The sequence below is a fragment of the Manacus candei genome, unplaced genomic scaffold (genome assembly GCF_025592945.1).
Source record: "Manacus candei isolate 608988 ecotype Guabito, Panama unplaced genomic scaffold, ASM2559294v1 h1tg000047l, whole genome shotgun sequence".
Taxonomy (NCBI): domain Eukaryota; kingdom Metazoa; phylum Chordata; class Aves; order Passeriformes; family Pipridae; genus Manacus; species Manacus candei.
Genome location: NW_026138095.1, coordinates 11,954,810 through 11,969,833, shown reverse-complemented (window position 1 = coordinate 11,969,833; position 15,024 = coordinate 11,954,810). Strand labels below are relative to the sequence as shown.

The following is a 15,024-nucleotide window of genomic DNA, read 5'->3' as shown; positions in this document are numbered from 1 at the left end:
CTGGACATGCAGCTGCTTCAGACCCGGGCAGCACTAACCCAGAGCAGCACAGGAGAGGCTGGAAGGCAGCACATGAAGCCATTTGAACCGGTCAGTTGGCCTTTCACCCTTGCAAAGCCCAGCATCCAAACCAAACCCAGTGGAGGTCACAGTTGGGTCCCCCATGACACCCAGCTGGGTGGTGTTTGCAGCTGCTGGTGGCCAACATGGGATTTATCAGTGTGGAATCAGCCATGACCTGGTTGTTCCTTGGCTGATAAACTCGATAAGCTCCATGTGTTTGGTTGGATCCATCATGTGTATTCTGCTCGTGGGGCTGGACCCTGGCCAGGGAAGTGGGGGCTGGATCAAATGCCCAAGTGAAGTGATCAGAGTCTGAGAAATGAGTTTGACAGATCTGCCCTGTACACAGGGCGGGCACAAGTACCCGTATGCTTTACAGTCCCTGTGAGATCCGCGTGCCCTGCAGTGGGAACTCTCTGCAATGCTCTTGATGCATCTTGAAACGTGGGGCTTTGGCTTACTTTATGACCCAAGAAGTGTGACTCAGCTAATTAATTAATGAAAACCTGAAATTTTGCATAGCATTTTAAGATGAAAAGCGTTGCAAACACTTGTGCATTTCCTCCTAATTCAGTGATAGCATTGATGCATTTAAACAAGCCATTAGGAGCACCTTCAAACAATCTCTGACCTCCTCTGTTCACACATTTTGGACATTGGTCTGCTCCTTACCTTGGCAAATTCTGGTGGCTTCAGTACGAGCAGGGTTTGCCCGAGAAAGTTAATTTAGGTGTTTGGTAAAGACACACTTGAACAGGCAGTTTTTGTTTTCATATGTCACAAAGAACTTGTCATGCTTTTTATAAATTATTGGCTCTCTCTTTGGTTTTGAATAAATTAAATGATTACCTGAATGTATTAGGATTGGAGGTTTTTTGAGTTATCTTTTTTAATTGCCATTTTGCATTAAGGGCAAATTTTTTCTGAAGTCTCCCTGAGTCACCCAGAAGAACTTTGCCTGTGTTCAATAGAATCCCAGCTGGAAGGGAGGCAGGTGCCGGGATGTGGTGGTAGAGCAGCAGGAGCTTTGGGGAGATGGGGCTGGGATTGTTCTTCAGGCTCTTGGTGCTGCATGTTCCCAGATCCTGCCCTCAGCCTGATGCATTTTGTGTAAATGAGTGCTTAGAATGACTCTATGAGACACATTGAATTTTATGCCACAGCTGGAGAAACTTATCCTTAATTGAAGCTGTGGGCAAGTGTATGTCATTTTTGATTTAACATTTTCCCCTCACCCTCGTACCCCTCACCCCAACCAAAATCCTTCGTGGAGTCAGATTGTTGCTGTAGCTTTGTGAACCCCTCTTCTAATGTTTAAACAAGTGCTGAAAAGAGACATTTACGGAATATTTAAAATGTGGAAAAATTGCTTCCCAATATTTTTGACAGAGAGAGACTGAGAACACACAGCATTGAATCATCAGGAAAATTGAAGATTTCCCCTGAACAACATTGGGATTTTACAGCAGAGGACTTGAAAGACCTTGGAGAAATTGGACGAGGCGCTTATGGTTCTGTCAACAAAATGGTCCACAAACCAAGTGGGCAAATTATGGCAGTTAAAGTAGGTGATGCCCATCCTTACATTTGTACTTTAGTCCGTTGGGATGCTCTGTGATGGAGAATTAGGGTTCTTCCATCTAGTACCCATCTACTGCTCTGTTCTATTTATTTCTGGTGTAAAGGCTACTGTTTGCTGAAAATACAGTGTATAGTGGGCATGTTTTCAAGTGATTTGTGATGTTCTCATAATTACTGTGCCCTTTTGAAAATGTCTGTCAGGAGCCTGCTGTTCTGAGGGGATCACATCTCTGGAGACTGATGATGGGGCACAGGCCTTTCACCTCTGGGTCACTGGTTCAGGTACAGCCTAGGCTGGTGGGAGACACACCTTGACATCTCACAGCTTCTTGGTGTCTTTTGTGAACTAAAGTAGAGACTTAAAATTAGCTCTTTAAGTCAGCATGTGCCATGGTGTGGCCTCACCAGGAGGAACTGGAATGGAGTGGATGTCTTCTAGGGAGTGTTGTGCTCTTGCTGATGTATCTCTGCTTTGTGCTTAACCTGTTCCAGAGATGGAAAGTGTAGCAGTTTTTTGGACTATTTTCTACTTTATGCTACCCAAAAACTCACCTTAAATCCAGAAGCAATACTCAGCCTCCTCTCCCAGCTGGACAGTACAGAGTATTCTATCTTGCCACAGCGGGGCTGCTCAATGGGCATCTTTGAGGATCTGCTTGTCCATGGAGGAGGGCAGCACCCATTCTCTCTCTCTCCGGTCCTTTCCCTTGCTCATTGCAGGTGGCAGATGACATTCATCTTTAACTCTGTCAGTAAGATCAACTATAAGTGCACTCATGGCTCCCAGGAAAGAGCAGAAGTGAGCTATGTAGGAGTCTCTGTTGCTGTCTTTTCCAACTCTCACTGTCTTCTTTGGAATACTGCCTGATCTGATCTGGAGACATTCGCCCCTGCTGGTCTCACGGGGCCAGGCGGACTTATCTCAGCCCCAGCTCCAGCTGCTGTGAATATCGAAACCTGTCTCTAGTGTGTCAGGTTACTGGAGTAACCCTCATCTTTTGATCTTCTCCAGTAAATACTGACTTTGTCACAGCAGTGGGATCACTGGTTAGGTCTCCAAGTGTTTTGGATCACCATGCAGTGGTGTTTCAACCTGGATTTGAATCCCTAAAAGTCTCCAGTGGAGCTAGAGGTTGCCTGTAGCTAAAGGCTCTTTTCTTTCATTTGCCTTTGGTAGAGCTCATGGGTGTAGTTTGCAGATGATGGGTTGAAAACCGTTTGTGTAATGAAGTAATGCCCGGGCACCTCCAGCTTCTTAAACCCATGGTGTGTGAGCTGGGTACCTGTAGTTTTGCTACTCTACCCCTGGTAGCCATGGGTATGAGGAAGGCACATGCCCATAGCTGAGTGGCTGCTGTCTGGAGCCTGCAGTGGGTACAGCCATGCGGAGAAGGGCACTTTGATGGATTAGCTCGTGTCATGGAGGAGAAGTGTCTGCTGGCACAGGGATTCTCTTGTTCCAGACTGTTTGCATGAGGACTTGTCAGCATCGTAGGTGAATGTTGTCAGTGTCAAGGGCCTGTGCTGAGGTACAGCTCCCATCTGGGAGGCAGAAGGCACCAGGACTGTGTCCCTGAGGCACAGGGCTGGAGATGACGTGGCACAGCATGTTGAGCTGCCTTCCCAGAGAAGGAGAGGTGTTCTGAGCCTCAGGAGGGTGCTGGGCTTGGGGACTCTAAAAGAAGTAAAACCCGATTGTTTTACAGTGACTAAATTGTGAACTGTTCCAAGTTGTGGGCTGAGCAGGTGCCACCTTCTTTTCTCTGACCCCACTTCTCTTGGGCAAGGGTGGCTAGACCTACTGGGGAAGGAAGGTAGGAGGGTCTGTGCAACAGTATAATTTCTAAAATGGTAGAGGTAAGAGACTGTTCTCTTTGTCCCAGTGGGGATAAGACATGAAACTGGGCAAAGGAACACCTGTGGGTGGAACAGTCAGTGAGGTCTCCAAGGCAGCAGCAGCAATTCACCAGCATGGATGGTGCAGGTCTTTGAGATGAGGTTTCAAGATGGGGCTGAGCTTGGTAGTGACTCATTCATCCCACACTCCTCAGACTTTTCTTTCTCAGATTGCTGCTTTTGGGGCAGCCAAGATTGTGCAATAATCTCCCTACTCTGCTCTATCTCAGTCTGCCCTACAGGCCATCCGTGTTTAAGGCTGTTCCCCTCCTGCTCTCTCTGTTTCTCTCAAGCCTCTGGTCTCTTGACAGCAAAACTGTTGCCTTCAAATCCTGTTCCCAGCTCCTTCCTCTGGCTTTTTGTAGCCTATCATACCTTTACACAAGGAATAATTCCTTGAAGCTTTCCTCCTGCTTGATGTGTGTGGTACCAGTGCTGGGCATGGCTTCTGTGCCCCAGGACTCCCCCCAGCATGGCCTTTTTGCTGCACTTCCTGGCAGTATTTCTTACCACTGCAGGAAAATCATTCCTGAGTGCTGAAATATCACCAAAATAACTTGAGATCTGCAGGCAGAGGCACCGTTTTCTTCCATTTTTCTTCTTTATGCATTTTGCTCCCATCAGCCCCTGGGTCCTGGCAGATGCAGTCCTGACACCTTCAATGTGAGTGTCTCGCTGCTGGCATGAGCAGGGCTGCCAGGCCCTGGATGAGTCAGGCAGCTTTCATCTGTACTCCAGAGTCAGTGGCAAAGGAGGAAAATGAGCCTAAAATGAGCCTCGTTGTGTTGCTGGCTGAAACCACTACAGCAAAGCTTCAGCTACTGGAGCATGGCTGGGCTGATGAACTCTTGTCCCCAGTCCTGCTTGTCCCTCTCCTTCAACCTTTGTCATTCTGTCCCTCTGTGAATACCTTTTTCAATGACAAAAAGACATTATGTACCTCTTTGGCAACAGGCTGGAGTGGGCTGCAGGAGCAGGGATCTGGTGCTCCCGAGGCTGCCACCTGCAATTGCTTGTGCATCCCTTACCCTTTCAGCCACAGAGAGCCTCTTCCTAGGGCCATCAAGAAGAGAGGGAGAGGATGAGGAAAGAAGAATCCAGCTCAACAGGTTTTGTGTTCAAACCTTTCTCATTTTTGCCCCTGGAAAGGGCTTTATTATAATGTTTTTCAAATCTTCCAAATTTTTATTTCCAAATAAAAATCAATCCTCTCATTCATTAGGTCCCTTCCTCTCAGATCTCCCTGGAGATGCACAGTCCCTGTTTCCTCTGGGTCAGCTGCCATCTCAGAGGCACCAGCTCTCTGTGATGTTGCCTGGTTACACTTCCAGTTTCACCCAGTATTCTTTAATTTTACTTCTGGTTTCTTGTTTTCATGTTAGCTTTTCCCAGTCTGGGGCAGTTTGTAAGTGACTTGTCACTAATGTCCTGGGCTTCTCCACTCTAGAGCCCTGGTCCCTTCTCAGGACCTGCTCCTATGCTGTCACTCTGGTTTTGTCCCAGAGGCTTCACGGTCAGTGCAGTTCTTCAGCCCCTTTTGTATTTGCCCTCCAGCAACACCATGTGGTGTGGTCCCAGCTGCTCCAGGGACTGTGCATCTTGTTCCACGAGGGTACCACAAATCTGAGGCACATTGGAGGAACCATAGAGAAGCTGCATTTTATTTGGGTGAAATGGTTTTCTTGGGAAGCTCACCCACTGCTGGGAGGTTTATTTCTGTCCTGAGGTTTCCTCCTGGCCCTGGTGATAGTTCACACGAAAAAAGGTGCTTTAAAAGATCCTTGGAATATGGATATAAAAGTACATAAATAAAAAAAAAAGACCAAACCAGAATGAAAGCTGGGGAGCATTCTCCCAGTTGGAGCAGGATTCTCTGCTTTGCACTGAAATACTGTACATGGTGTGGGTTTTGTTAGCCAGGGTACTTTACAAGACCTCTAGAAGGCTGGGAAAACTGCTTGTTCGAAGAGTTCCTAAAATAAATCAGCAAATATTTAGAATAGCCCGGCTTTGCTGTGTTGGATGGCTCCTGTGCAGGTCAGGAGCCCTAGCACAGCAGTGTCCTGAGCCTCAGGCTCAGGGAGGAGCTCTTCACCACCTGTTCTTCCCCCTCAGTCCTCTCAGCCCTTTCTGCCCTGCAGCAGGGAATGCCTGGGACATCTGGGGTTCACTACCAGCAGCTTCTGCCAGTTTCTTTTCAACCAGTTCAGCTATCTGAGAAATACATCACCAGGAGATGAGTAGCGTGGTGTGTGCTTTGGTTGACCTTCAAGTTCCTTATCACGACCCCATGGAAACATCTTGCACCTCTCTCCAGTTGAATTATGTTTCTGTCAGACATGGTTACAGCTGGGAAGAGGGCATTTGTCCACAGTGTTCAGTTTTTCCCCACTCCAAAAGAAAGTGATTTTCAGCTCTATACCAGAATTTTCGTTATCTCCCAATATCTGTTTTATAAACCAGCCCAGCTGATTTAGTCCCACTCTGCAATATTGTCTAGTCCAACCTGCAGTTCCAGTCAGTGTCCTTAGCCATTGTTGCTGGTTTAGTCTAGCAATAGTTTTTACCTGCTCTGCTTCTGCTCTAAACTTGCCCTAAGAAAATTAAAAGCATTTTCAAGATCAGTAGAGTAATCAGAGATGTCAGACCCATGGGTTGTCCCTGGTCTTCCTGGAGGAGCCAGGAAGCCACGGAGTCATTTCTTGTTAGGAGCACAGTGTCTTGGGGCCTTATTGCAAGCCATCATTGTCATTCTTTGCACAACTCGGTGCCCTCTCCCAAATTGACACCTTCAGAATTTTCTGTTTGTCATCTCTTTGGGTCTGCTGACTGAGAGTCAGGGAAACTAGTGCTCCCAGCCCTGCTGGTGAGGGAGGAGGTCAATGAGTAAGGGTTGAAAAGGAAATGGTAGAGAGAGTGAGAACCTCATCACAGGAGATGGGAAACTAGTTGTGATCTACTTCAGTGTGCACTAAATGTGCACATTTCAGATGGGTAGACAGAAATTCTCATCCTCATCAGTGGCTGGGCAAACTCCTTTTTTCCTGCTGATTTAGTGTCCCCAGTCGTTGCCATCCCCCAGGAGCACTACTTCCCCAGTGGCACTGCCAGGCACTGCTGTGCTGAGCTTTCTGCTAAGGACACAGGTGAGCCCCATGCTCAGGACAGTGCTGGGTTGTCTCACAGTTCGAGTTGGGTTTCAGTTTGGTGTTTATAGCTTTTTTTCTTTTCTTTTTTTTTTTAACTGGTCACTTTCCATTGCACCTGAATCTTTCTGTGTGAGAACTGGGCTGGATGGTGTCTCTTCTGTTTTGGGTTTGGTTTCTGGGATCTGTTTTTAGATTCCAGAGTGGCACAACCCACAGCACAGATTATCCTTCTGCTGCTGATGCTGCTCAGAGCTCTTGTTCTTGATGTCAGAAGGCTTTGTCCTAACCTGTGTTTGTATTAAAAGCGCTGGAGAATTTTCTCCTGGAAGATTTGATCCAGTTTAAATTTGAGGTCAACAATGAATCATTAAAAAAGAGACTTTCCATAAGCCTCTACTACAAACCCCTCTTTTCCATCCGTGCCTTGTTTGGCCCTGAAGTCACTTGTCAGTGACTTGTCAGTGAGTGCCCACAGGAGTGACCAGGCTGAGCGGTGCAAGGCCTGAGTCAGACCCTGCCCATCCCTGTCTCAAATGCTGCCTTCGAGGAGCTGCCTCACCTTGTGTCTTCCTTCCCTACCGTGTCCCGTGTTCCTGGGGGAGTCTGTCTGTGGGAGATGCTGCAGTACCTTGCACTATTCCTTGGATTTTGGTAGCACGTTGATTCGTGGCTCATGTGGCTCATGTTTGGCCAGTGACTGCTGTTGACTTCACTCACCGTTGGCTGTTCCTTCCCTGTTCTGCTGGTGAATGCTGGTTCCTCGTGGTGGACTGGGAGTGCTGGGCTGCAGCAGGCTCCCTGGCACACTCCAGCTAAACAAAGCCATTTTTCCAACCTGGGCTGACCCCAGCTCAGCACTGTGCTGCTCCTCAGAGTCCTCCCCTTTGAGTTTGCCAGTCTCCAGCACTCTTGTATGAGACCTCCCAATCTTGTACATGTTATTCCCTTCACTCCCTGAAGCAATATTTGTTGGAGTGTTCATGTTGGCTTCTCAAGGTGTCCTTTGGCTCCCGTGTCTGCCTGGAGCTCTGCCATATAGCTGACCCACTGTCTGTGCTCTGGGTCCTCTGCCTGCCACTCCTCCCTGGGGAGATTGTGTTTGGGAAGAGGAGTGTTTGGGTTCAGTGTTGTTCTGGAGTGCCATTAAAATTTCCTCCACCATCCAGTATATATTTTACATGGTTTCCAGAGCTGGAAAAGTAACAACAGAGAAGGAATGTCAGAGGTGGGAGAAGATGCTGTCAGGGGAAGTTGTGGTGTTTGAGGAGGACGCTGTGGGGGTGAATGTGACAGGATTGTGCAGGTGCAGGGACAATGCAGAGCAGGGCTGGAGATACTCCCAGATGACCAGGAAAGAGGCTTTTTGGAGTGGGCACAGAATGGGGGGTGTGAGTTATAATATGGAGAAAAGCTCCTTTTGGTGTTGTTCCTCATCAAAAAGGTGACCTTTGCAGTGTGGGCCACATCTCAGTGAGCGACTGAACTATTCCTCATAGGTCTCACCACAGTAGCTTTGGCATCCATCGTCTTCTGCGGAGGTCAGAGCAGTGGCATTTTCATTTCACACAGTGCTGATGGTTTGTCACCTGGAGAGGGACGTTCAGTCTGTTCGGCCTCCCGAGCACGGGGTGTCCCAGAGCTTTGTGTGCTGAGGGCACACGGCAAGGAAACAGACTGCTCTGGCTTTCCTCAGTGACATCTGAACTCGTGTGAACCACACCTGAACCAGTGACCTAGAGGTGAAGCTTTTCAGTTCCATTCCTGGCCTGTTGCTCCTGTTCTTGCTCTCTTGGTGACCACAGAGTCCCACCCACCCATGGCACTGTGGGGTGTGGATGTGATGGACTGTGTGTGCTGGGCAGGTATCCTGACAGCTTCCCCAAGAACTCTAGAATTAATGGGGTGGGAGAAGGGCAATCTGAACATAGCAGTTACTGGTCTAGGCCAAACTAGAACTACTAGAATGTTAAGAATGAGTGCTAAAATACCAAAATATCATGAAACACCAAAGGTAAGGAAAATTAGTGTTGATACTGTCCTCATTTTGTGTGGGCCATCACAAAATAGTCCTAAAGTACATAATCATGCACTGTTTCACATATGGTTCTATATGAATGGTCAACCTTGAAAGTACCTTCATACACCTGGCCTTGTACTGGCTATGTGTGGTCCTGATGCCACCAGCAGTTGCCCATGGGGCCATAGTATCAGTGAAATGGGCGCTGATGTCTTGCAGATTTTTTCCACGACCTTGCATAATTTTTCTTTCTTGGATATCCACGTAGTTTTTGTCCTCGAGGAGGGTCCAGGCTACTTCTCTTGCTTTGAACTTGTCACCAAGTGTTTTTTTTTAATGGTCTTTCAACATGAGTCACAGCTTCAAGATCACGATTTCCTCACCTGTGATTCAGAGAATACATAAATTAGTGCAAGATGTTAAATATATCTTTAAAATCACATGAAAAACTGTGAATGGTCTTCTCCATCCTTCGTTTAACCAGCTTCATGTTTGAACATGTACAGTTTTCTATTTTCAAATGTGCATTGTTCTTTCAAGCCCAAATGAGACTTCTCTTTATAGATAGTGTATATATATAGTGTATATATACACACACACACATATATATACACATATTAAGTATCTTTTATGCAGTGTTAATGTTCCCTAGGCCAGTACTAGGTAGAGAATTGTTAGTTTGATGAGAAGAGCTTCCCGGACTGCTGCCCCCCATTAGCATTACCAGAGCAGTGTGTTCCTTGGGTTACATGACAGTCCCTTCTCTCTGTGCCAGACATGGTGGACGCTGTGGAAGGAGCCTTTTTGGCTTCTGTACTTAGAAATTTTAAACATAGTGTTCCTTGGTTAAATTTCAAACCAGCCTTCAAGGCCCATCCAGCGTAGCTAAGAACTGTGTGGGAATTCGTTTTGAAAGGAAAGCCTGGCTGTGGTGTTTTGCTGAAATCTCAACTCTAATTTCCTTCTGACATTTCATCTGAAAATGTTGATGCTCATGCAAGGACTGAGGGGTTTATAGTCTGATTAAACAGCATTATTCACCTGCTATTTGAGGACACAGCTTAATTCTCTGGAGTGTGTTTTGAGCATGCCTGGGGGATTGCCTGCTCTGCTTGGGGCTGGGGTCCCTGGCATGTGTCTCCATCAGCAGGGCTGAGGACACAGTAAGTGATGAAGTCTCTGCCACTCTTCCTCTTTCAGAGAATTCGGTCGACAGTGGATGAAAAAGAACAGAAGCAGCTACTGATGGACCTTGATGTAGTGATGCGAAGCAGTGACTGCCCGTATATTGTTCAGTTTTATGGCGCGCTCTTCAGAGAGGTGGGCACCCCCAAACTTGCTTTGTTTGTAGCACAGTTTGGGTTTTACCTTTTTTTTTTTCCTTTGTAGTTTCCAACCTGTGCTAAGGAGGAGAAAGTTGATTTGTATTAGGTGTCTTGGCTCTCCACTTTTACTCAAGGGTATTTACCCAGGAGACCCAGATGTCTGGGCGCTGCAGAGCACACACATGCAGTTCCCACGTGTTTTCCCACGTGTCTATGTATTCCAGTCTCTCCTGCTTTTCTTCTCTCTGGATGACTCCAGGTCTGTGGCTCCCCTATGCAGTGTGTGCTGCTGGGTTGGGCTCTGGGGCACAGCACTTGGACACAGCTGTGGTTTGTGTTGGTGGCTGTGAGATGTGACCATGGGGAGGCCCTGCACCCCTGTTGGTGTTGTGGTTGCTGTGATGGTACTCACAGCCCCTGTTCCCTGACAGATGTTTGTACATGTCCAGGCTGTGTCAGACACTCCCAGTGGACGCACAGCTGCCTGGAAGCCTTTTGTACCTATAGACTTGTAAGGAAACAAGGGCAGGTGTGCTGGGTCAGACCAAAATCCTGGTTGAGTGTTCTGTCTCTGGCAGTGGCCCACAGGATTTGCATGCAGAAGCTTGTGTGATACTTCACCTCAGCATCCAGTCATATGGAGCTGAGTGTCTCTTTGATCAGCATGTGCCATCTATGTGCTTAGTGACTCTTACTGGATTTCTTTTCTATGAAAGTGTTCAGTTTCCCCTTGAATACATGTACATTTTGCATCCATGGTTCTCCCTCAGAGTCACTTCCCTTGTTTATCTACCCCTTGTTTGACTGTCCATCACCTCAGTTAGAATTGTGGAATTGTTTAGGTCAGAATAAAACCTCTAATATCACAGAGTCCAATCAGTAAACCTAACACTGCCATGTCCTCAAGTGTTACATCTACATATCTTTTAAATGCCTCCAGAGATGGTGGCTCTACCACTGCCCTGGGCAGCCCATTGCAATGCTTGATAACGCTTTTGGTGAAGAAATTTTCCCTGATATCCAACCTGACCTGCTGTGGCACACCTTGAGGCTGTTTCCTCTCATCCTGTTACTCATTCCCTGGGAGCAGAGCCCAACCCCCACCTGGCTCCACCCTCCTGGCAGGGAGCTGGAGAGAGCAAGAAGGTCCCCCCTGAGCCTCCTTTTCTCCAGGCTGAGCCCCCCCAGCTCCTTCAGCTGCTCCTGGTGCTCCAGACCCTTCCCCAACTCCGTTCCCTTCTCTGGACACCCTCCAGCCCTTCAACGTCTCTGACAAAGCTGCTCACAAAACAGCAGGTCCGGTGGGGCACTCCCTGGTTGGCTCCCTCACCAGGGAAGTTCTCTACCACACACTGCAGGAACTTCCTGGACTGTCTCCTCTCTGCTGCGTTGTTGTACCAGTGGACATCTGGTAAGTTGAAGTCCCCCAATGAGAGCAAGGGCTTCTCCCAGCTGCTTATGGAATATTTTGTCTATCTCTTCATCCTGGTTGGGTGATCTGTGACAGACTCCCACCAGGATAATCTGCCTTGTTGGCCTTTCCCCTGTTCCTTACTCACACACACTCAACCCTGTCGTGACCACCATTCTGCTCCAGGCTCCTCACACACGGGGCCACCCCAGTGCCTCTCCTTCCCTACCTGTCCCTTGTGAAGAGTTTGCAGCCATTCATTGCAGCACTCCAGCTGTGCCAGTCATCCCACCATGCCTCCATGAGGGAAGTTATGTCATAGTTTTCTTGCTGTGCAGTGGCTTCCAGCTCCTCCTCTTTGTTGAATGGTTTTGAATTTTCATCCTGCTGTTTTGAGTGCTCCCATTGCTATTGAGCTTTGAATGACCAGTAAAAGCAGTTGGAAAACTGGTCTTTTCCATGCAGCCTGGCCAGTGTCATGCTGTGGTTGGAGGTCAGCCATCAGGCTGAGCCGAGTCCGTTCAGTCCAGGTAGGAGAAGAGCCATTGATCGCTGCTGAGCAGTTTGGTCCCTTTGCAAGAACAGGAGTTTTGGAGAAGATTAGTGCCCAAACCTGACTGCTGCCTCTCCTTCCTCCTGCAGCTCTCCTGCGGGCTTGGATTATCCCTACTCCTGTAATTGCTCCAGTGTTGAAGCTGCGACAGTATAGGAGGATGGACATGGAACTCTTACCTGTTTTCCACCACTTCAGCACAAACCCAATACCTGTGCTCAAGGGAAGAAGGAAAATAAAGACATAATGGTTGCTGGTAGTCTTTGGGGGTTATCAGGCATAGCAGCCTGTGTGGAGTCTTGTGGGGCTTTACTGGGGAACTGTTAGAGAGAAGGTCAGTGTTGTAGCTAAAGCTCAAAACTGGGGCTGAATATTCAATTCCCACTTCTAGAGAGTCTGCCTCTGTAATTGTGCCAGGTCACTCCTCTGGCTTATAAATCTCAGTCCCTAAAATAAGGATGATGATCCTTACTTTTCCCATGCTCTGCTTTTTCTGATCTGTTTGAACACTGAGCCCAAAGGCATACACCTACCTCCAAAGGTGTACCCAAATTAACTCTCGCATGCTGGAACATCAGAACCATGCTTGATTCTGCAAATAGTGGTCGCTCTGAGCGTCGGTCTGCCCTAACTGCCCATGAACTGTCACGTCTCAACATTGGCATTGCTGCTCTCAGCGAAGTTCGCCTTCACGAGGAGGCAACCTCAGAGAACATGGTGCCGGTTACACACTCTTTTGGTCAGGTAAGCCCAGAACCGAAAAGCATCTCTCGGGAGTCGGCTTCATGATCAAAAACTCTATTGTTCCTAAACTTGAAAATCTGCCAACAGGTCATTCTGACCAAATTATCTCCCTACATCTTCCACTGCACAACAAGCAACACGTTGTCCTCTTTAGTATATACGCCCCAACTCTCCAAGCTGACCCTACTGAAAAAGATAAATTCTACACGAACCTGCACCGCCTTACCCAAAAGGTTCCTGCAGATGATAAGATCATTATCCTTGGTGATTTCAACGCCAGAGTAGGTAAGAACTTTGAAGCCTGGAAAGGAATATTAGGCAAGCATGGTGTTGGAAGCTGCAACGATAATGGTCGACTTCTGCTAGAATTCTGTGTGGAGCAACAGCTCGCCATCACTAACACTATCTTTCAGCAGAAAAATAGTCTGAAGACAACCTGGATGCATCCCAGATCCAAACATTGGCACCTCGTCAATTATGTCTTGGTGCGTCGGAGGGATGTCCACGATGTCCACCATACCCATGTGATACCCAGTGCAGAATGCCAAACAGACCATGGGCTGGTGCACTACAAACTTAACCTCAATCTTAAATTCAAACCTAAAAGGGGCAGTATCCCAAGGAGGAGACTGCGAGTTAACAATCTCCAATCAGCCACAGTGAGAGACAGATTCCAGGCAAACTTCAAACTAGGCTTGAAAATCATTCTATAGATTCTTTAGATCCCTCTCCTGAAACACTCTGGCACCATATTAAAAACAGCATCCTGCAGTCCTCTGAAGAATTTTTAGGGTTCTCCTTCAAGAAGAACGAGGACTGGTTTGATGAAAACAATCAAGAGATCCAGGAATTGTTGAGGAAGAAGAGAACCGCCCACAAGCACACCTTGCACTGCCATCGTGGCACATAAGAAAAGGAGCCTTTCGCCTTGCATGCAGCAAGCTCCAACAGAAACTCCGTGACATCCAGAACAGTCTTGCTGAAAAAACCCAATTATGCACAGACACAGGTGATCACAGAGGATTCTATGAAGCCCTGAAACCGCATACGGGCCTACATACCAAGCCCAAAGTCCTCTACTCAGTGCTGATGGTCAAACTCTTCTGACACATAAAACCTCCATTCTGAATCAATGGTCTGAACACTTTCAGACTCTTTTCAGTACTAACCGTGTAGTCCAAGACTCAGCTATTCAGTCCATCACACAACAACCGGTGAAGTATGAATTGGATACTGCCCCCACTTTAGGAGAAACCCTTAAGGCCATACAGCAGGTGAAAATCGGCAAGGCAGCTGGGGTTGATGGAATTCCACCTGAAGTCTGGAATCATGGGGGCCTTGCACTCCATGCTAAATTTCACAAGTTTGTGGTGTGCTGTTGGGAACTAGGTGAACTACCATCAGACCTTCGTGATGCAGTCATCATCACATTGTATAAGAAGAAAGGAGTTAAATCAGACTGTTCAAATTACCATGGTATTACTCTGCTCTCCATTGCTGGCAAAATCCTGGCAAGAATACTCTTGAACAGACTAATACCCACTATAGCAGAAGGAATTCTACCTGAAAGTCAGTGTGGTTTCAGAGGCAACAGGAGCACCACAGACATGGTATTTGTTCTCAGACAACTGCAAGAGAAGTGTAGGGAACAAAACAAAGGTCTCTATGTAACCTTTGTTGATCTCACCAAGGCTTTCGATACTGTGAGCAGAAAAGGTCTATGGCAGATTTTGGAACATTTAGGATGTCCCTTCAATTTCCTTAAAATGATCATCTCACTCCATGAGGATCAGCACGGCCAAGTCAGATATGGCAATGCACTTTCTGAGCCCTTTCTAATAACCAATGGTGTGAAACAAGGCAGCGTTCTCGCACCAACCGTATTCACAATCTTTTTCAGCAGGACGCTCCAAAGGGCCATGGCAGACCTTGATGATCAGGACGGTATCTACATTCGATATTGTACTGATGGAAGCCTTTTCAACCTAAGGCGACTGAAGGCCCACACCAAGACCTTAAACCATCTTGTCCAGGAGCTGCTTTATGCTGATGACGCCGCCCTCGTGGCTCACACAGAAGCAGCTCTGCAGCATTTAGCATCCTGCTTTGCTGAGGCTGCTGAGCTCTTTGGACTGGAAGTCAGCTTAAAGAAGACAGAAGTTCTCTATCAACCGGCACCTCAGGAAGTCTTCCATCATCCCCATATCACCATTGGTAAATCAGAGCTCAAATCAATCCAACAGTTTAATTACCTAGGGAGCCTCATCTCCTCGGATGGTGAGATT

At 47.5% G+C, this 15,024-nt stretch overlaps 1 protein-coding gene and 1 long non-coding RNA gene across 2 annotated transcripts in view; both read left to right on the top strand.

The window, feature by feature from the left end:
• MAP2K4 (mitogen-activated protein kinase kinase 4) overlaps window positions 1-15,024 on the top strand; it is a 97,459-nt gene that overhangs the window by 53,004 nt on the left and 29,431 nt on the right. The window contains exons 3-4 of the mRNA XM_051797536.1: window positions 1,453-1,627; window positions 9,907-10,026. Coding sequence (XP_051653496.1) covers window positions 1,453-1,627; window positions 9,907-10,026 — 295 coding nt within the window. The remainder of the gene's footprint in view (window positions 1-1,452; window positions 1,628-9,906; window positions 10,027-15,024) is intronic.
• LOC127475615 (uncharacterized) lies at window positions 10,042-12,254 on the top strand. Its single transcript, XR_007906254.1, has 2 exons — window positions 10,042-11,442; window positions 12,085-12,254. It is a non-coding gene; the product is annotated as an uncharacterized LOC127475615 (long non-coding RNA).